Genomic DNA, 21163 nt, shown 5'->3' with positions numbered 1-21163 from the left:
AGGTCAGGTAGTTTCCTCACACATGGATCCTATTGTCTATGTACTTAATAAATGGTTTTATGGCACATGACTATGACGTCACGTCGCGAGTGCGCCGGCGCCAGTGCTAGAAAGGACGTATGTATTTGCGGCAAAATTACACGTTAGATTTATGTAACATGTTATTTAGTATTGATATGAATATGAATAGGTGTTTGTACTGAGATTCTCTGTCTGCGAATTCGATTGAAGTACCGTACTTTGTTGTATATAGCACAGGTAAGAATGAGCTGATAGTCTACAGATATAGCGTCTCCTGAAGAGTTTTACAAATGTTGCAAACTCTACCTTACCCTTTAGAAAATAAAGTGCTTTTTATGTTACATAATTACTGGTTAAGATTCAATACTAAACACAACCTACATGGGGAAAATTAAAGCGACAATTTTCACTGATATCCACATTATTTTTCCTGTTAGGTAAACAGCCAATCAATTTGCAGAAATCAAATTAGTTACCTATCCAAATAAAGTGAAAGTAAAACCGTTATCTCTGTCCTTATCACACGTATGTTTACTGAAAGTGAAAACAATATTATCAGCTGTTTTCCCCGAGTTAGTCAGCTGTGTTGTTGCACCACGATGCAGTGTCATTCCAATTGCACAATGAATGTAATTCTCGCACAACTGTACTGCACTGCTGCAATGATATCGCCCCTGCATATAGTACTAGGTACATAGATAGTGCATCGATCATTTGCATGTTATTTCACAATACGTAATCATTGTTGTTGTTTTTCAAAAGGTGTAAGACATGATTTTTTTGATAGATAAGATATATTCGATGGTTTCTATTCTAAGCCTGTTGTCTGACACCGTACAATCCTCAATCTTCTAGGGTACAGGAGTCTTAATTATCTCCCTTCCTAATCTTACCAATCAATCAATTCCCTGGATCATACCAACCTTTAAATTCCTAACACCTAAAAGGCCGTCAACGCACTTATAACGCTTCTGGTGATTTCGGGTGTCTATGCTATAACGGCGATTGCTTACCATCAGGGGAACCGCCTGCTCGTTTATGTTATATCGTAAAAATTTAATTTAAGTTTCCTTGGTAGAAAATAAAGATATCCTGAAAAAAAAATACATGTCACCTAAGCATAAAATGGATGTGTGCATATTAACAACACGTTCATGGTGTTAATACACATCCATTTCAGAATTGAAATCCAATCACGAAATTAAAAATACTCAATAACAAAAATGGCGGATTAACTGCTTTAAAAGCAGCCTGTCTGGCAGCGATTTAATTAAAACCGAATAAAATATAAATCTCGCGAATTGAGTTATAAAACGATTAGCCGCTTTCCAAAAATGGCAGTTAAGCTAATTGATACACTTTACGAAATAGCGATTTTATTGAAAAATTACTATTTTGTTTGTACAAATATTTAGAGTTTTAGAGGAATAACAATTCTAGTTTTATTTTATTGTTCGTGGCAATGAGTTAATTTGTTTTAAACGTGGTAAGTGTCTCTTAACATAAAACCTGGTCACTTTGAATCCTTTGAAAAATGCTATGCAGACCTATCCAATCTAACAAATAATATATGGAAGATAAAAAAATGGAGACTTAACGCCGTAGTATGTCGGGAGCGCAGATCTACGCGAGATACAATGAGTTTTCTATTGTGTCTCATATATATAAAAATTAATCTTTGGCTACCAATAAGCACCGTCTAGTAGTTCAAGTACAAGAGGAAGAGACGTTTTGGAAGTTCCTCAGTTGAACTAATAAAACGATGTAATTCAGTATTGTCCTTATTAATATTCAATGATAATATTGTCCTAACTCACGAATCGAACAGTTCTTCGGCATATCTACATGTAACAACAACTTTCGTCTACCAAAAATAACAGCTAATAGTAAGAAAACACAAAATTACATGTTTTTCTATGCAGAATATGTTAGAAATTTTCCGATCGACATTACCTAAGTGATATAATCAAAACCAATACACATGTAATAACTTAGTTTGCATCGCCCAAGAGACGAGGGTGTGGTCTATCATATCTCAATTATTTATTTATTCCCGACTACACACGTTAATATTATGCCCTGATATTACTGTATTTATATATTTACAATCTATTTACTGAGGAATGTATTTGTTTTGCATATCTCTGAAAAGACTAAGAGAATTTACTAAAGATGTTGTACGAGTGCTCCGTTTCTTTCCTTGAACAAATAATTTTGATTCATTTATGTACCTATATGGTCCTATTGTTTTCGGATATTATAATAGCACTGGCAATATCAGTAAGTTTATATTGTAACTTTTGTCAGACATAATAATTATTATATTTTTCGGCTTACTAACGTAACTATTTGACGGGGTTAACTCGTCTAGTTTCAAGCCATGTTAGAGGCTCATATTGATGAGCTGCATTCGCGACACACAACGCGGCGAATGTCGCGCTGCTACTGTTTAATTAGTCGACGCATAGCTTGAAACTAGTCGAGTCCCTCGTCAAATAATTAGATGAGTAAGCCAAAAACTTCGAACAAAATATCAGTAAGGATTGTTTGATCTGGGAGTAATAACGAGAAAGTTTATTTTGCAGTGCACGTTTTATGGTTGATATGATGATGATGAACCTTATTCTCTATAGACATCATTCATTGGCATTTAAAAAAGGTTTCAGCAAATGAAACCGTATAGAAGTTCCAGTGCATATATCTATGCGATGTTCACAATAAACGCAAGTGTAGTTATGACAAGGGCACTGACATAAGTCAGTCAGTGGCTTGGAGTCAAAGTCAAATTTATCTAGTATTGAAATTATCTTGTGTATCGGGCACGAGGACGCGAATGTATTACGTGTGCATGTGAACTGAGACACAGTGTGTTATAATGCAGTATGTCTAATTTGTGCATAAACGAAGTGCATAGATTGGGTAAAATTTTTGGTCCTTCGGTACATGTAATCTGTCTTTTTGAGATTGAATGTTAAAGAGCAGATAGATCACACGCAACACTGGTGAAGTTACAACTGCATTGGTTTTCGTAAGACCATGGTATCTCTCTCTAAGTACATTTTTTAGCGATGTTCTATCTCCTCTTTCCTCTTTCTTCTACTGTGTCATAAGAAATGTGGGTGATCTGAGCTCCTTTACCTTAAGTCTTAGCAATTTTAGATCTAATTCCGATTCAGTAAAATATTGTAATCAGAGTAACGGAAGGAACTTGAATGCTTTATCATTATAATATGCTAGGACTAGTCCTAGATAGCTATAGGTCTTAACCTTAGTTCAGGTTTATCAAAAAGCATTGCTGGCCGATATCTAGAAATGTATAATCCCTTAGTCGTTACTTACCTAGGTGCGTTCTGACTTCCGTGGAGAGTGTAGGGTGACAAATGTCATCCGGAGCTGCGGACTACCTAGCGGGTTTACCGGGGATCCGGCTCGAAGGGCAGAAGTAGGAACGGAGTGGTTTTTAGTCAGTAAGAGTTTGACACTCCCTCTCGCTTCACCCAAGGCGGGAGAAGTCATTGGATGATTTTCCGCCCTTAAAAAAAGGGTGACAAATGTGTTCTATACTGACGTCACTGTATGACTTATAGTAGATATTCTGTTCTCTCTGTGCTATGGTTGTGTACCTCATGTATCTTCACCGACTGGGACCGGCATACCCCTTGTACAAGCTAACCCTTGTATGAAATATGTTTGTGCTAAATTCGTTATTAGATTATTTTATTAGGGCGTTGATTATGTTAGATTGAGATTACTAATCAATGTTTCTGGCTTAGTGTAGTTTGTTAGTTAACAAGCCTTGGTCTTTGGAAACGCAGCATGATGCATAATCCACTACAGATGGGGCGCAGTAGGGCTGATACTCGATCCGGAGCTGCAGACAACGTAACAAATTACCGGAGCTCCAGGTCAAAGTAGAAGTAGGAACGTTGTGGTTTTTAGTAAGGAAGAGTCTGATACTTCCTCTCGCCTCAACCACGGCGGGAAAAGTCATTGGATGATTTTACACCCTCAAAAAAAAACAGCATGATGAATAATTGAATTTATTGTAGCTTTCGTGAGACATACTAAACTAATTACTATGTTATCGGCTTACTCACGTAATTGTTTGACGAGGAACTCGACTAGTTTCAAGCCATGCTAGAGGCTCATATTCATGAGCAGCATGAGGAATGCTGAATAAAAGTAATATGGCCATCCAAATATAATTCAAACATCAATTCAAATTAAGCGAAATACGCTTATAATAAAAACAGCTAACACGAATAACATCCCATCTTCCCGCGCGGTTGCCGCTCCGTACTTATTCCCTCAACACATTGTTTCCTTGCTACTTAGCTACTCTGCGTGGAGGATCAGCTTTTGTTACCAGCACGTGTAAAAAGCACACGTGTACTGGTTGCCTGCCTTTAATATAAGTTGTAAAGTATCTGGTTTGCCCCTTAACGGCTACTTAATAAGTGTGGAAGGTAAAGTACTTATAGTTTATTATAGACAACTTGCGATTAGAAAAGCAAAAGTGATTCAATTTGATTGTTAAGGCACAGTTTTATATCGAAATTGCTGAACTGATTTTGATGAACTTCATACAGAAACATAGGCTAGCTTTTCAAATGTGCGAAAAACGGATGGGCTACGTTTTTTAGTATATTTTCTGCTTCTAGTAAAGGTTCAAATTGATTAACAATTAAACAAACACTGAAAGAAGTGCTGGCTTATAGCGAATGTGTGCGATGTTCATTGCAAAAATTAACTATTTTAATCGATCAAGATAATTGTTTATTATGCCTACTCATTAACGTACATTATTACAAATATGCTATCCCAGCTTCTACCAGCGGCTTCGCCCGCGTTCCCGTGGAATAAAAGTATCCTATCACCCAAGCCAGCTCATACCCTGTCTGTATACCAAATTTCATCAAAATCCATTCAGTAGTTTCAGCGTTATTGACGGACAAACATCCAAACAAACAAAACTAAGTCTAAATGGGGTGAACCGTGAAACTTTTCGATATGTATTTAGCCTATGAACGAACTTGCTAAATAAATTCATTCAGTTTGAAACCGTCTAACCAACGACTTTTATTACTTTAAGTATAATATTAGTTTACCACCACAGATGGGGCCCAGTAGGGCTGATGCCAAATCCGGAGCTGGGGACTACCTAGCGGGTTTACCGGGGCTCCGGCTCGAAAAGCAGGAGAAGGAACGGGGTGGTTTTTAGTCAGTAAGAGTCTGACACTCCCTCTCGCCTCGCCCAAGGCGAGAAAAGTCATTGGATGATTTTCCCCCTCAAAAAAAAAAAAAAGTATAATATTAGTGTGCTGTGATTCACCTAGTCCTAGTACCAAACAAAGTGACTAAGTGAGCCTAGCCCAGTACCTAGTAGGTAGTCAGTCAGTGGACTGTGCACCTGTAATCGTGCATGAGAAAGGTCGCCGAAGGATTGACACACGCTTGACCCAAATGACATAACCGTGACCAACATGGATGTACGATCGCATAGTGTTAGCTGTGTTCATGTGAATAGTGGGTACTCGTCTTTATGCATTGAGGATTGTGATTAGATATGAACCTTAGTTAGGTTGCTTTAGAGTTCCATTTAACGTAATAAATATTACACACTAGCTGATTCGGCAAACTTCGTACCGCCTCAAACATTTTTTTCTCACCTTTTACACCAGCTTTAGATGTCCACAAATAATTTAAGACCGAAATTTGCCAAATCGGTCCAGCTGTTCTCGAGTTTTAACGAGATTAAAGAACAGCAATTGCTGTTGTAATTGTCGTCACATTTCCTTAATCTCTTTGAATATACCACCCATTTTTCGTTATTTCCTTGTAAATAGGTGAAAAACCCTTGATGAAATTAATAGATTGTTTTAGGAATGTGACGATATCTGAAGGGGAGAATGCAAAAAGATACAGATAAATTTTATGGATTCTGAAACTTCAGGAGGTTCTTCATAATTTTTTCTTTCTACGAGCTATGTGGACTAACCTCATACAACAATCCTACCTCATTGTCAACAGCACACCGCACGCATTCGGAAAACACAATGCGTCAAATGCATGCGCATGATTCATTATTATCATTACATGTTAAATAATTGAAGTATGCGCAGTATGTGGTTAATAATAGGGTTTTATGATATTTAATGTTCTGACAACACATAGCTGAACAAAAGGGCGTAAATAGATAAAGGTAAATAATGTAATCGTAATAGTTTTATAGCGTGATGTAATGGGTCGCGAGAGCCGGTTGATGCAGGTCGCTTCCAACCGACCGATTTGGAAGTCATTGGGGGAGGCCTATATGTTTTAGTAGTGGCTGCTGTTTTGATTATCTGGATGGATTGATGGATGGACGTCTCTATCTCTGTTCTATTAGTGATGCAAGACCTTTGACTTTCCAAAAAGAAGTCATACATCTCTTAACAAGAAATACTCTCTCTCTCTTAATAATAAATATATATTTTTTTATGTTAGTACTGTAACTGTACTGTTTGATTTTAATACTGTATGGTCATCAAGATTAAGTGTGAGTATCAAATATCAGATTGATCAGACGTCAGGAAAGGAGTGTAATTCCAATTACCTACTACAAATTTCAATGACTAAATGTGACCCAAACAAATCAACAGGTACTTAAAATCTCTCTACATAAAACCGTTTAATAATAAAAATGCAAAGTTTCCCTTAGCAACTCCACTACTCAATCCCATAATGTATGCATTGCATACAGACAAAGTTTTTCAAAGCCCAATCGTAACGATTCGTGACTCACAATCTAATCGATTGTTTTAAATCGTTCGCGATCGTTATAACATGTTAACGACCAACAATAGACATGTCGACTAATCGAGTGACATGTACTCTAATCACAGGTATTACCATATTCATAGGTTTGGTATGGGAATCGAGAAGCGAGCTTATTCAACATGTTTTCAATTTACTCTTTCTTCATTCGAGTTGTACTTGTAACTTTGTTGACATCCACAAATAAGTACTTCGTCAACTTAGCACAGGAGTCTTCAATCCTATGGTTAATATGGATCCTGAGTAGTATTTTTAGACTTTTTTAATCTGTTGACTGTTGGATTCTGAAACAGAATGGGATAAGGACCTTTTTTATGGTACAAGCCAGTAAACGGGCAGACGGATCATCTAATAGTAAGCAATCGGCGCCACCCATCGACACCCGAAAAACCAGAGGCGCTAATCATTACAAGTGCGTTGCTTAATTCAGATCAAATTAATTGTTTTTGTGTTTATCAACATAAGAAACAGATATTATTAAGCACTGGACTGATGGTAGGAAGATCAGCGAGCCATTTAATTCGCGTTCCCCAAGAAAACGGACATCTTATAATCTTAAACCGATTTCCCAGCTTCAATAGTGTCTAGATTGCAAAACAGCTTAGGGTAAGGAAATTACATCTTTTCAAGACTAGCACGGCTTCGGCTTCATAAAGGTTTCTTGGTAGATGTTGTCCCACTATGTTTACCTGTACTGGATGGAACTCCGCCGCGGGTATGCGCGCCTGGTACTTTGGATTTTATATTAAACTAGGTTTTCTTAGCGATTTAATTTATGTTCAATGGAACTTCAGCAACGTCACGCCTCTTATACCCGAAGGGGTAGGTCGAGGTAGGTACACTCACTTTTCACCATTTGTGTTATAATATAAGTCCCATGTAATAGGAGGGGGTGAGCCTATTGCCATATACCGGGCACAATTCCAGACTCCGTGCTACTACTGAAAATTTTTCGAAAAACCGAAAAAAGCCCAACAATACTTTGCCCGACCCGGCAATCGAACCCGAGACCCCTTGTCCGACCAACGAGTTCAATGGAACTAAATTTATATCTTTTAAGTGATCCCTCCATATACCTCCATATATTTTAATCTCCCACTAGCATAGTGACGTCCGGAGCTGCGGACAACCTAGCGGGTTTACCGGGGCTCCGGCTCGACAAGCAGAAGTAGGAACGGGGTGGTTTTTAGTCAGTAAGAGTCTGACACTCCCTCTCGCTTTGCCCTGGCGAGAGAAGTCATTGAATGATTTTCCAAAAAAAAAAAAAGCATAGTGACGTAATCACCTAGGTAACTGTTTGGACTACAATGCTTGCATTTATCAACATTTGGTCACTTATCTAATCACATGGCGAATTCAGATTTATTCGGTTTCTCACGGGAATCCTCCGTTCCCTAGGTAAAGTTGTTCCATGGGGGAGTCAGGGTCTTCGTCCTAACATCAAACAGTATTGGAACACCTGCCACTATTTCGCAAATATTAAAAATAACGATTTTGTGAAATGTTGATTTAAACCATTCACATAAGACTCTTGTCGTAAACTAGGAAATTTTAGGTGTATGCCTTCTCCACGCTTTGCCTACGGGTTATAAGGTGTATAAGGTTCAAGTTTGAGAGAATACTGCTGCCCGGTCTCTGTCAAATGTATGAGTCTGTCAAGTTATTGAGATTAGCCGTAGGTAAATACCAAGCGATCCAGAGCTGCGGGCAACGTAACAGGTTACCGGTGCTCTGGTTCAAAACAGGAGGAGGAATGGGCTGCTTTTAATCACTTCCTCTCGCCTCACCCAAGGAGGGAGAAGTCATGCGATAATTTTACCGTCTTAACAAAAATAGTAAATACCAAGCCCTAACTAAATCCACTACAGCGATGAAAGTTTAATATCCGTGCAATTCATGTTACAGAGTGTCCACGATCAGCGACTGAACTCCCGCGTGGACTCCATGATAGAAGAAGGCCTGATACAGGAGCTGCTGGACTTCCACGACAAACACAACAAGCAGAGGATAAAGGATGGAAAGTGAGTATAAATGGAATCCTCAAACGTTTAGGTCATAAGGGCCTTTTTAGAATGACAGAGTACGAAGACATCAAAAACTATTATTGTAGGTATGTTTGTTGTTTTTCTAACAGTATTTTTCCCAGAAGGGATAGGCAGAGGTGCAAAGGTGCACATTACGCCATTTGTGTTATAAGTCCCATGTAATAGGGGGGGCTTACAGTCTATCGATCTTTTATTTCAAATAACAATGACTCCTTTAAAATTCTACAAAAATACTAGACGTCTATCAACTCTATACTATATTTAAACTTTATCAACATGTAAAGTTATTTATATCGTAAGACAATTTCATTTAATTAACATGTTCTAAACACCGACATTGTGGACCTGGCAGGTTTACCGGGGCTCCGGCATGAAAAGCAGGAGTAGGAACGAGTTGGTTTTAGTCAGTAAGAGTCTGACACTCCCTCTCGCCTCACCCAAGACGGGAGAAGTCATTGGATAATTTTCCCCCCTTAAAAAAGACTTAGTTTCTACCAAATTAAATCATTACCTATTATACGGGCAACACAACTAAAAAAAAATTCAACTATCAATGAATGGAAAAATACAAACACATTTAAAATATCTTTATTATCGTTTTAAAATAAAAACCGGCAGACAGTGAAGTCTGTCGATCAATACTTAATTTACGAAAAACAAAGGGCATTCGATCCACACAAATTATCCGTGAAATTAAACGGCGCTTAGCGAATCATTTTGTTAGTAAGAAACGCGAAATTGACAGGAAACTTCTTTACAATACCACCACTCTAGAAAGACCCGCGGCCAAATCTGGAACTAAAGGAAAAAAGTACGAATTCTTCTCAATTTTCGCAGTATCGTAAACCAGTGGCGCCACTGTGCTGTCTCAAGGTATTTTGGTTAAGGTAATGCCAAACGTAATTACATATTTGATAAGTTTTATAGCTTTATTGAGTGGTTGAATGATTTAATAAAGTTGCCTTTCGAAGCGTAATCTCATGAATGGAAGGTACAAATAGAGTACGAGATCTATTTTGAGTGGTTCAGTTCTATTTAGAGAAGTTACATAATTGAAGTACTTTGACCTTGAAGATGTTCTCTTCATGAAGGGGGACTTAATGAAGTTTATACTGAGTATTCTAGATTTCTTAAAGGTACAACAGACCACGATAATTGGAGAACATGGGTGTTAATCTGATGTATCTCTGCCTAAGCCTTCAGAGAATAATAGGCATGATATTTTATTGTATCTACTAGCTTCTGCCAGAGGCTTCGCCCGCGTTCCCGTGGGACAAAAAGTATCCTATCACCCAAGTCAACTCATACCCTGTCTGTATACCAAATTTCATCAAAATCCGTTCAATAGTTTCAGCGTGATTGACGGACAAACATCCAAACAAACAAACTTTTACATTTATAATATTAGTGTAATAATTAAGGCAATAATTATGTAATCATCAACTTTATTCACAAACATTGCATAAATTTTAACAGTTCAAGTTCAAGTTTTACTATGCACATGCATTGGCCGTACGCACTACGCCATACGCACGTCTTGTCTATGGTGTAAAAAATGCACAAAAACAAACATGGCGTTGGCGGGCAACGTCCTGGCTGTCATCTGTCGTGCGGTGCTGCGGTCGCGTCTCTACGTGTCGTGTTACACGCCGAGCCTATTTTACTATCGCGCCATTATTTTTGGTACTTGGGAAACTTTTACTAATATATGTATTATAAATGCGAAATTAATAGGCTGTCTGTTATTCTGTAATTTTGGTAAAATTACAAATTTTGTTTTAAGTCTTTGACTGCCAAAAGAAAACTGTTGAAGGCAAATCCTCCGCTAAAGTCGGTCACTGGTAACCATTAAATGACTCTGATTGCGCGAGTAAGACTAACTTCATAAGTTCTAAAATAACCGACAATTTGACTGTCTACGCTATTTTTACTTTTATCATATTATTACATTTATACAAAAAACATGGTCAGAAACGGTTTGGTTATTGTGTAAACATTTAACAATATTTTCCTTTTTAATAATTTAAACTTGATTACGTTAAGTGCTAATTAGGTAAATTATGAAAAGTTAACTTTTTCTAATTATAAATTAAACAACCTTCAAATTAGTTTAAAAGTAGGTTTAACACAAATAGTTAATCAAGGAGAGAATAAGAATAGTCGCCTGTTAAGCAGTTTTATAAAAAAAAAACTTTCATTCAAGACTGAATATAATTAACTAACTTCTTTTTCCTTATAAACCATTTTTCACGGACATCTTGAAAAAGACATCAACATCACATCGAGTTACCGCATTTTTACACAAGTTGAGGAATTATAATAACCATTATCCATTATTACCTAATAATCTTAGACCAAAATTAATTATAAGTAGGTCTTCATCAAAATTACGTTTTAATTATTCGTGCATAACAGTATTTATCAATTAATCGATTCTTGATTGATTCACTTTTTTCGTTTAAATAAAGCAAAGTCCGGTGTACAAAAAACTTAGAATTTCCGATTGATTTATTTTTAACGCACCGTGTAATCGATACTCGACGTCTCAGCACTAATGGACGGAACTTTCGATTTTTTTTTTATTTTCGTCTCATTTTGGAAAAAGTAAAAGTTGTTTTTAATTTTTTCTTTTTTTTTTTTTGTTTAACCTTAATCTAGTAAGTCTGTTTCATCCTACTAGATTAGGGAAGCATGGCCTCTCTGTTTCTGATAGGTACTTTATCTACCTTTAACAATGGCATTTTGCTTTGAATGTCTTATGTTATCAAGCAGTTTATTTTATTTCATAGAAGGATCTTCGAATATCTAGTAATAGGGTGGTTTTCCGAAAAAAATCACAAAATGTTAACAACCAATACCTACAATAAAAATAAGGATGAGTAAAGTTTCATTTTTTTGCATATAAACGTAACATAATACCTAAACAATAATAGTATCTTAATATCTTTTATGAATGTGTACAACATTTATTTTAAACATCTTAAAGTAATTAATACCAAGGATCAAGACTTGTTCAATCAAGAGAGCGCTGCGTACACGCAGAACGGTAGCAAACAGGGAACAGCATCCTTGTCGTGTAAGCCCCGCCCACTTCATAGACAACTTGTCTACCCACTGACAAATGACTGATGGACATTTCTCTTTTGAGGACTCCTAAATTCTCAAGTTAATTTGTTTATTAATTTTTTTGTTTTGAAATACAATATGATATAATATATGCTTTGATGTGACAATAGATAGAAACTTCAATGAATGAGCCTCTTTTTGGCAGTAGGGTAAAAAGTTTTTCAATGGTAATAAAATTAATGATGTAATATGAGTCTGAAGTTCATAGGAACGTAACTTATCTGATTCTAGTTTACACGCTATGTCATACCTTTTATTCCTGAAGGCGTAAACACAGCTGCTCCTGCACATTACGGCACGTAATGCCACTATTACACCCACTTTTCACCATTAGTGTTATAAATAAGTCCCATATAATAGCGGGTGAGCCTTTGCCATATACAGGGCACTATTTCAAACTCCGTGCTACTACTGATTTTTTTTTTAAAGCCGAAAAAAGCCCAACAACATTTTGCCCGACCCGGGAATCGAACTCACTCGACCAACGAGACAGTCTTGATTCCAGTTTACATTTCATAATAAAACAAACGTATCACAGGTACCTTTGACATTAACCAGAAACAAGAACCTACTTACCCACTGACGAATAGAATAAGCTACGGTTTATAGTTCCACCAACCTGTTCCATCTTACATGAAAATTAATTAAAGGTAAACCCTTCCACCGAGAGCAAGTTACTCGAAGTAATAAATCAAAATTGTGCATAAACCGGGCATGTCGTTGTTCTGGAACAATCCGCTCCTAGCCCTCTAACATAACATAACATAGACTACATTGAGATAAAACACAGAAGGAAAGTATTTTCCACATTCTTTCAATTTACTGATAATTCGATCAAAACACGGAGTTATACTTAAAAATGTCCGCAGTTATGAGTGCCCCGTAAGCCGTTTGTGTCCAGAGCTGCGGACTATCTAGCGGGTTTACCGGAGCTCCGGCTAGAAAAGCAGGAGTAGGAACGGGGTGGTTTTTTGTCAGTAAGAGTCTGACACTCCCTCTCGCCTCACCCAAGGCGGGAGAAGTCATTGATGATGATTTTCCCCCTTAAAAAATGTACAGTCAGCCAACTTATTTAAGTGACAGGTTAGTAGAAGATTAATTAAATACAAACTGAGAGATACCTCTAGCTATTGGTTACACAAAATTGTATACATTTTTAACGAAGCTACATCTTTTGTGTAACAAAGTTGTATTAAACTAACCAATAGTTATCTTTTGTTATATGGCTACTGAATTAAAGCCTTAAATTACTTCAAAAATGATACAATAAGCTCAACATTTACTTTATTATGACATAAGTTTATCCACTGGCGATAGTAGACACATCTAGTCAGCTATATCTCAGCGGGCACTTGTAAGTCTTCATTCAGACGCGGCGGGTTCATTACGCGCCGTAATACGTCACCGGCTATTACGGCCCACTACCCTTTAACCTACTTCACTACCCGGTACCCCGACACCTACATCCCTTCGAATAAGGCCACTGGAGCTAGCAGCAGTAGCAGTAGTGCCTCGTCCTTAAGTTTTTATTGTTTTAAACTTTTAACTTCTGTTCCTTGTACAGAATTTGTTGGTTAAGATTCTCAGGTGTGGTCACAAGTTTGTGTGAAACAGTTTGATTGTTAATTATTATGTTATCGGCTTACTCACGTAAATGTTTGACGAGGAACTCGACTAGTTTCAAGCCATGCTAAAGGCTCATATTCATGAGCAGCATTCCGCGACACACGACGCGGCGATTGTCGCGCTGCTACTTCATAACATATTTATAATAACTAATTTAGTATGTCTCACGAAAGTTACAATAAAACTTTGATTGTTGACTGATTCTTAGTGATCGTCTGCCGGAACTGAGACAAGACAATCGGCGAAGCGCCACCGCTTCATGGTAGATATCCCACCCACTCGCACGAAGCGCTTCGCTTCAAGCTTCCTTGTGCGAACTGCTAAGGAGTGGTGTTGTTTCCTGATGGGTGTCTTCAAGACGCGAGTGAATAGGTTGCTCATGGACAGACGTGCTCCATCGTAGGCCGCATCATCACTTACCACCAGGCGAAATAGCGGCCAAACGTCGACCCATGAAATATAAAAAAAGAAATTACTTTTGTTAGAAATTCAGCGATATGTATGATGAACCTATGCTAGACTATTTGTAGTTTTCTCAACAGATAAACAAACACAACAACTTTAGAGCTAAAATAATTGACATGGGGTTTCTTTTGCACTATTATCATTCAAATTAAAACCTTCAGCCTATCTATCATAGATATACCTAATTAACATGTCGGCAAATAACTTTTTGCGTATTTAGTAAACTCGACGTGCGAACATGTGACCGAAGCACACATGTGTGATAAAAATACTAAATAAAATTAATCGAATATATTTTGAAGGTTAAGTCGCGGGGAACGGAGCGAGGTGAATGAACGATACCTAACAAACGTTGCGTAATCGATGATCGTTCATCGTTCGCTAAATAATAATTATACCATCGGCAAAAAACTCCGCCACGGAATGGCGCGCAAATATTCATATTTCCATTTTTAAAATGTTCGGGTTTCTACGTTGTTTAGCGTATAATGTATTGACGTATTATGCAAAGTACGTTGTCGTGCATCGTCTGCATAAACGTAGTTATTGTTATTAATGCATAGTTGCTTATTTATAGATTGAAGCCGATCTTTATCTGTTCCTAGAGCCGTGCCCTTACCGGAGCTACCTAGATATTGCTAGTGCTGTCAGTGCAGCCAAATCAATTTTACAAGCGTCCTCAGGATTTTTATGTACTTATCTCTAGATCGACCAGATCCATCACAAAACACTTTCTATTTACTATGATGGATAAACTTTCAAACAAACTAAGCAAACTAGTTACTAACGTTAACGCAGTGTTCAAAAGAATATCAATATTGTACAAACATTAAAATGGTGAGCAACATCCTATTAGATTAGATGAACTAATGTTACAATAACTCTTTGTCAAACCATATAAGGATAGTTAGTGATATCCTAATATTAGCCGGGCCACACAGAAACTAATCCGACTGATTTGACGAGCATCCGACACCTACAGCATTCGTACATTGCCAATGACAACAGAAGTAAAAAACTCGGAATGTAAATGTGTACGCGGTCTACCTATATTTACTACTACGCAATAAAACAAATGATCGAACACGCCCACAAGTAAACAATCCGCGTTAGTTCCACTTCCCTGAAAGATATACGGTATCGGAAAGATAAACAAAACATTTTTGCATCGTTTCATGTTGGCGAATACTTATCTGTAGCTAATCCAGCGCCGGACTGGCCTTGGACGACTTATCTTCCACACATTACTACTTCTAAACAAATTCAAGCATCTTCCTACCCGCAGACAGATTGTATAGAGTACCCAAGTACCCGCACTCCGTACCTACCTCCCATGTTTAGATAATTCGTTATTACCTACCCAAAGTCATAATCTTTGCTTCAGGCTTCCCTAAGCGGCTTACGGGCTTACCATGTTACCGAGCACACGTACCTACCTACTCAAAATCAATTTAAGAAGTTTACCTTACTCGTAGGTACTTAGGATTCTCAAGCACAGCGCGGTGACGTCGGCAGACATTCGTACGATGTTTAATTATTCACTTCTGTTTTCCATAGACGTACACAACCAGCTTTTATCCCGCCGGCTAAAAGACCCGCAGGCGGTATCCGTACCCCGTGTAACATTAATTATTAATTTCATACATTATCCTATTTATTTATTATCGTTTCCAGGCCACCGGACTACACTAAAGGCGTCTTCCAAACTCTCGGCTTTAAAGAATTCCACGAATACTTAATGCTGTCTGATGAAGAAAGAAATACCGATGCAGGGAAAAAATTGCTCGAACAAAGCATAGAGAACATGAAAATGGGCACCAGAAGGTACGCCCGCCGGCAAAACAAGATGATTAGAGGAAGATTCTTGGAACATCCTACAAGAGAGGTAAGATTTTAATTAAATGTCAAACAATTGAAACAACAAAAATGTGCGGTAGGTACCTAGTTTATTTTAACAAAGGACACTCACGCCATGTCCTCTTGCGTAGGTAGGTACTAGAAAAACCTACAGGACATAAAAAGTACCATAATTTTCCCTGTCGTGTAACATTCGATAGATCAAATAAGCGATATTAGTATTGCGTGTTATTGGTTTATTGCGCATATTTTATGTTTCATTTTTGTAATCCTTGTCAGTTTTATGAGCATTCATTACTATTTAATTTCTTTGGAAAGTATCATGATCTTTGTAACATATACATAATTGTATTGTTATCAAAGTTTAGTCGCACTAATATTTAAAAGAGCCATCTTGTGGCAAATAGCGGAACTACTACAGTTTTCGCTCCAACGCTTTTGAAATCATTGAAAGTTTGTGCAGCGCCATCTTGTATGTAATAGCAAAAATAATATTTTAGGGTTTGTGTTTAACAATTACAAATCATAGATGGCACTAAATTTCATATTTTTATTTCAGGTACCGCCCATTTACGAACTGGATACTACAGACGTTTCGAAATGGGATGAAGAAGTAAAAAATAAAGCTATTCATATTATAGAAAGTTATCTTAATGAAAAACCATGTGAATTTGTTCCAATAAAATCAGTTGTAGATGAAGCAAAGAAAGGAATGGATGGTAATTCACATAACTATTGTGAAGTGTGTAAAAGAATATTCATTGGGGATAATGTATATGCCATTCATTTAGAATCTTTTAGACATAAGAAAGTACTGAAGAAAATGAAACGTTTAGAAGAACAAAGGAACAAGACAGAAGCAAAAACAGAAATAACTAATGTTTAATTAAATTAAATTGTTGTGTGTGATGTGTTGTATGACTAGTATTAGTAATGAAAAATAAACAACTTTATTTTAAACAAGTATTTATTCCAACATAACTAATATATACAACTAAGTCCTCTAATAACTTAAACTTCTTGTTCTACCACTTTTTTGCCCACCTTCTGCGCTCTGTAATCATAGTGCTCAAATTCAGGATACTCTTTAATGATTTCATTGTATGCGTGACATATTCTGGCAAATTCCATGTTAGCTATCTGAAAAGGTCTGGTCACAGGATCAATTTCAGCCATTTTATACATTCTTAATGCCATCTCTTCTCTTACTTCTTCAGGGAACAAGGTCTGTGCCCCTCTAATCGAATACTTTTGTCTCATGGAAAATATCTGGCGGACAACTTTCTCAACCATTTTAAAAGGTAGTTTTATAATGGGATGCTTCAAAGGAGTTAAGGTTACTACTCCTACATCAACATCAGGCTTTGGAAGAAATGCTGCTCCGGAGATATCAAACTTGTAGTTGACATTGCACCAGTTCTGACACATCACAGACAGCCTGCATCTCTGGTCACTCAGAATCCTCGCCGCCATCCTCTCAGCAACTTCTTTTTGAAATGTCAGTGTCATTCTGGTTCTCCCAAAAGCCCAAGGACCTTCTTGCTTTGATATCATTTCTAACCAACGAATTAACAATATTGTGGACACACTAAATGGCAAGTTCCCAATCAAGTTAACGGGTGGCGGCGAGTCCAGCCAGTCTGTCTTCGCATCTTCAGGAATATACTGAGCTATGTCAGTCTTCAAAATGTCACCAGTTATGATGTCAACATCCACTTTGTCTTTACATGCGTCGGCTATAAGTTCTAGTGATGGCGTAAAACGACGATCCTTTTCGATCAAAATTACTTTTCTTGGACCTCTTTGGATGATGGATCTGGTGATTCCGCCAGGGCCGGGTCCTACCTCGCAAACTATGTGATTCTCTATATTACCAGCGGCATTTACTATTTTGTCAATTAAACGAGGTTCCATGAGAAAATTCTGAGAGAGTTCCCTGAGAGCACGGAGTTTGTACAGTTTAATAACATCTTTAATACTTGGTAGAGGTGGTAGTCTTATCTGAAAAGCTTTCTTCGCAGCAGCCATTTTATTACTGCTGGATCTTCACTGGTTCCTCAAAGTCGTCGAGGAACGTTTCTTGTTTCACAGCGAATATAGAATACAAGTAAACACTCAATACTCCACTCCCTATCACGAGTCCAGTCAACCTATTCTTTTTCGAGATCTGCTGTAGCTTTTGTACACGTTCACGGTTTTTCTGCTCAATCAACTTCATATACGCTATCTCAGCCTGTTTAAGTACCGGATCTTGTGCAGTACTGCTGATTTTAGGTTTGAATCCAGAATCGGAGTCACCCATTACGAAAACAAATTCTGTACAAATATAACCTCAAAAACGCAGATTCCCGTCTAGAGATTGAATGAATGATTATACATAACACAGATAACGAATCGTTACGACTAAGAATGAATGAATGAATGAAATTAGACGCATTTCAGGTATGCAATGTTCGCTATTTAAGCATATTTTATTGTGTTGGGTCTTTCGTCAAAAAGTGATTTAATTTCAGTTAATACTGTTTATTTTTATTATAAAATTATAGAAATACATAAAATAATACTGCAACAATTTTTAAGTCTATAAAATAAATAATGTTTCTAATAAGAACTTGTGTACCAAAAACAGCTGTTTATGACGTCTTCTATAAATCAACAAAACAAAAGCCATGCGCACAGCTATCCTTTTCTAAACAAGACTTCTCAGTCGCACTTGTGCATTTGCTTCACTTCGAACTCGAAACCTCGCACTTCTCGCGTCAAAATCGTCAAATCCCGTCTCGCGGTGTAGTCGTTTGCTTGTGTGACTCGTTGGCTTCCCAGTAATCGTGTTAAACTTTGTTGTGTTTTGTGTTATTAAAATGCCTTTTATTTCAAAAGACTGGAGGTCTCCCGGTGAGGAATGGGTTAAAACTCAAGAGGGATGGGAAAAGAAGAAGGTGTTGGAGTGCACTGCACAACGGTGAGTTGCGTTGCAAAATAAACACAGTCCTTTGTTCGCATTTAGTTGAACGCAACGAAATAACACGGGCCATTTACTTCATTAATTTTTACCTACTAACATTAGTGAGCTAAACATTGAAATGCTTGAATTTTGTAGTGTTATTGTGAATGTTGAATATTACTGTTTTGTATTGCAGATATCCCGCTATAACTAACTTTAATAACTCAGACGATAGTCAACAAAAGTCGTGGTGAGTGTTCCTATAAACTTATTATTCCTACGTTTGTTATATTGTCGTGATCAGCTGTTGTCTGTTGTTGAACGCTGTTATTGATTTTCCTGCGCGTGTGTGTGAGTCCTTCGCCTGGTTTTGTGTTGAACCACAGCAAACGAAGAAAGCGTTTACCTATACATACCTATACTTTTGTACATAGATTCCCGTTTTATAGATGGATATAGGTAGGTATGTATTTTTGCATAGACGCTAGACGTAGGTATCTATAAGTACTTATGTGTTTGCTAACAAGCTATTCGTAAAACAATATTCTTTACAAACTTTACAGTTGCTGAAATCTAGTGAGACTTTGTTTCTAGATTATTTTACAAAGAACTATTTTTAAATTAAGCTTAGGTACGTAGGTAGATATATTAGGTAGCTAGAATGTGCCTCCAATAGGATACCTTCTACATATTTACACTTCATAAAGTACTTACTTGTAGAAATTTAGCTCTAGTCTAGGTCTCTTCTACTATTTCTACCTATTACATACTTTAATTCATTAATGACTTACATTTTCTTTTAAGGAAATCCCTGTTAGGTCTTAACCACGTACACTGACGTCTTAAATACCTATGACCCATTAAAAGAAATGCCTAGGTACCTACATACATACCTATGTTATTGTTTTACGTTTTGTTCGAACAAACATATACTTACCTAGGCTTTAATTCTTAAAATTATATAATTAACGTAATTTGTTACTTAGGTTAAAGTTGCTAGTTACCCTGGAATATCGGTAAAATAAAAAGTGATAAAATATTACACTTAAAATTTTATAAAATTTGTTTCGGACGTTTGTCCGTCAATCACGCTGAAACTACTGAACGGATTTTGATGAGATTTGGTATACAGACAGTGTATAAGCTAGCTTGGGTGATAGGATTTAGGAACGCGGCCGAAGCTGCTGACAGAAGCTAGTTATAAAATAATTTAAATACGTAGGTATAGGTATATAGGTACCTTACATACCTATTGGTATGAAAACCTGGTAACTACACAGTAACATGAAAACCTGCCTATACGTTACATCCAGACCACAACCCGGTGGTTTTTATTTAGTTAAGTAGGTACCTATACTTAGGTACAGATAAACGATTTTCATTTAAACTTAAACCAATAAAACTGTTGAGTAACTGACGTAAACTGTGGTGTGATTTTACCTAATAATGTGACGTTCATATTTTTAGGTATTTTGGTAACATTTCATTAAAACTATTTTGTTACCTAGTACCTAATTTCATACTTTACTACCTAATAACTGAACTAAAAAATACTGACTAAGAAGTCAGACTCGGACTGGAGCCAACGTAAAAAAATGGAACAAAATCATTTGCGGAAAAGAAAATTTGCTAGTAGCTACTTATAACAGTTCAGCCTACTGACAGACAGACAGACAGACGGACAACAGAGTTTTAAAAGTAGAATCCTGTTTTTACTTTTTAGGCACAGAAGCCATAGAATAATATTATTTTTTTACTTTTTAAATCTCGAACGAACAAAACTTCTCTAAATATTTTTTTTATTGATATACCAAAAACAATGTTGACCTAACTAACGCATAAAAGATACAGTATCGATTATAATCGACTATTCATTATTTTGTGAAAATAGGTCATTGATAAAATATAACGTTATGATAATAGGTACGTGTTAACTGAAGGAATAAATTGTTTATGGAAATCTGGAGAATGTATGTGAATAAATTGTTTGTTTCACAAGTCGCTTGCCATATGATGTTGATTGGTATTAATTAATGGGTAAAAGAGTAATTCGCGTTTGCGTTATAATTTATATTTAAGTGTTGATTCGACGTACGTAGGTAACGCTAATTTTATCGGATATTTAAGAAACAATCTTAATTTAATTTCAATCTCATTAGATCTTCCGTTATCTTATTCGAAAATACTGAAAATAATACTTTAGTTGATCGAAGAAAAAATACGATGGGAGAATAAGAAAAAATACAAGGGTCATTGACATTTT

At 36.8% G+C, this 21163-nt stretch overlaps 4 protein-coding genes across 5 annotated transcripts in view; 2 read left to right on the top strand and 2 right to left on the bottom strand.

Annotated features, from left to right (window-relative positions):
• LOC118272341 (tRNA dimethylallyltransferase) overlaps positions 1-17011 on the top strand; it is a 235227-nt gene extending 218216 nt beyond the window's left edge. Inside the window, exons 5-7 of the mRNA XM_050693272.1 lie at positions 8743-8858; positions 15774-15984; positions 16516-17011. Coding sequence (XP_050549229.1) covers positions 8743-8858; positions 15774-15984; positions 16516-16842 — 654 coding nt within the window. The 3' untranslated portion in view covers positions 16843-17011. The remainder of the gene's footprint in view (positions 1-8742; positions 8859-15773; positions 15985-16515) is intronic.
• Positions 16906-17984, bottom strand: LOC118272339 (dimethyladenosine transferase 1, mitochondrial). The gene has a single exon (XM_035588739.2). It carries the CDS (start codon positions 17982-17984, stop codon positions 16968-16970), a length of 1017 nt encoding a protein of 338 aa, XP_035444632.2. The 3' UTR covers positions 16906-16967.
• A 4-nt stretch (positions 17985-17988) lies between these two features.
• Positions 17989-18258, bottom strand: LOC118272340 (cytochrome c oxidase assembly factor 3, mitochondrial). Its single transcript, XM_035588740.2, has one exon. The coding sequence runs from the start codon at positions 18256-18258 to the stop codon at positions 17989-17991; it is 270 nt and encodes an 89-aa protein (XP_035444633.1).
• Positions 18259-18467: 209 nt separating this feature from the next.
• The window catches only part of LOC118272338 (F-box only protein 32), a 34766-nt gene continuing 32070 nt past the window's right edge, over positions 18468-21163 (top strand). Inside the window, exons 1-2 of one of the 2 annotated variants that reach the window (XM_035588736.2) lie at positions 18468-18918; positions 19097-19150. In XM_035588736.2, coding sequence (XP_035444629.1) covers positions 18818-18918; positions 19097-19150 — 155 coding nt within the window. In that variant the 5' untranslated portion in view covers positions 18468-18817. The remainder of the gene's footprint in view (positions 18919-19096; positions 19151-21163) is intronic. The other variant, XM_035588738.2, reaches the window with a different exon arrangement.

The sequence above is a fragment of the Spodoptera frugiperda genome, chromosome 4 (assembly GCF_023101765.2).
Source record: "Spodoptera frugiperda isolate SF20-4 chromosome 4, AGI-APGP_CSIRO_Sfru_2.0, whole genome shotgun sequence".
In the NCBI taxonomy this organism is placed as follows: domain Eukaryota; kingdom Metazoa; phylum Arthropoda; class Insecta; order Lepidoptera; family Noctuidae; genus Spodoptera; species Spodoptera frugiperda.
This window is presented reverse-complemented; position numbering and strand designations above follow the sequence as displayed.

Bases quoted from the DNA above. Each gene is read 5' to 3' on its own strand.
- LOC118272340 (XM_035588740.2), bottom strand. From the start codon at position 18,258: ATGGGTGACTCCGATTCTGGATTCAAACCTAAAATCAGCAGTACTGCA.
- LOC118272339 (XM_035588739.2), bottom strand. From the start codon at position 17,984: ATGGCTGCTGCGAAGAAAGCTTTTCAGATAAGACTACCACCTCTACCA.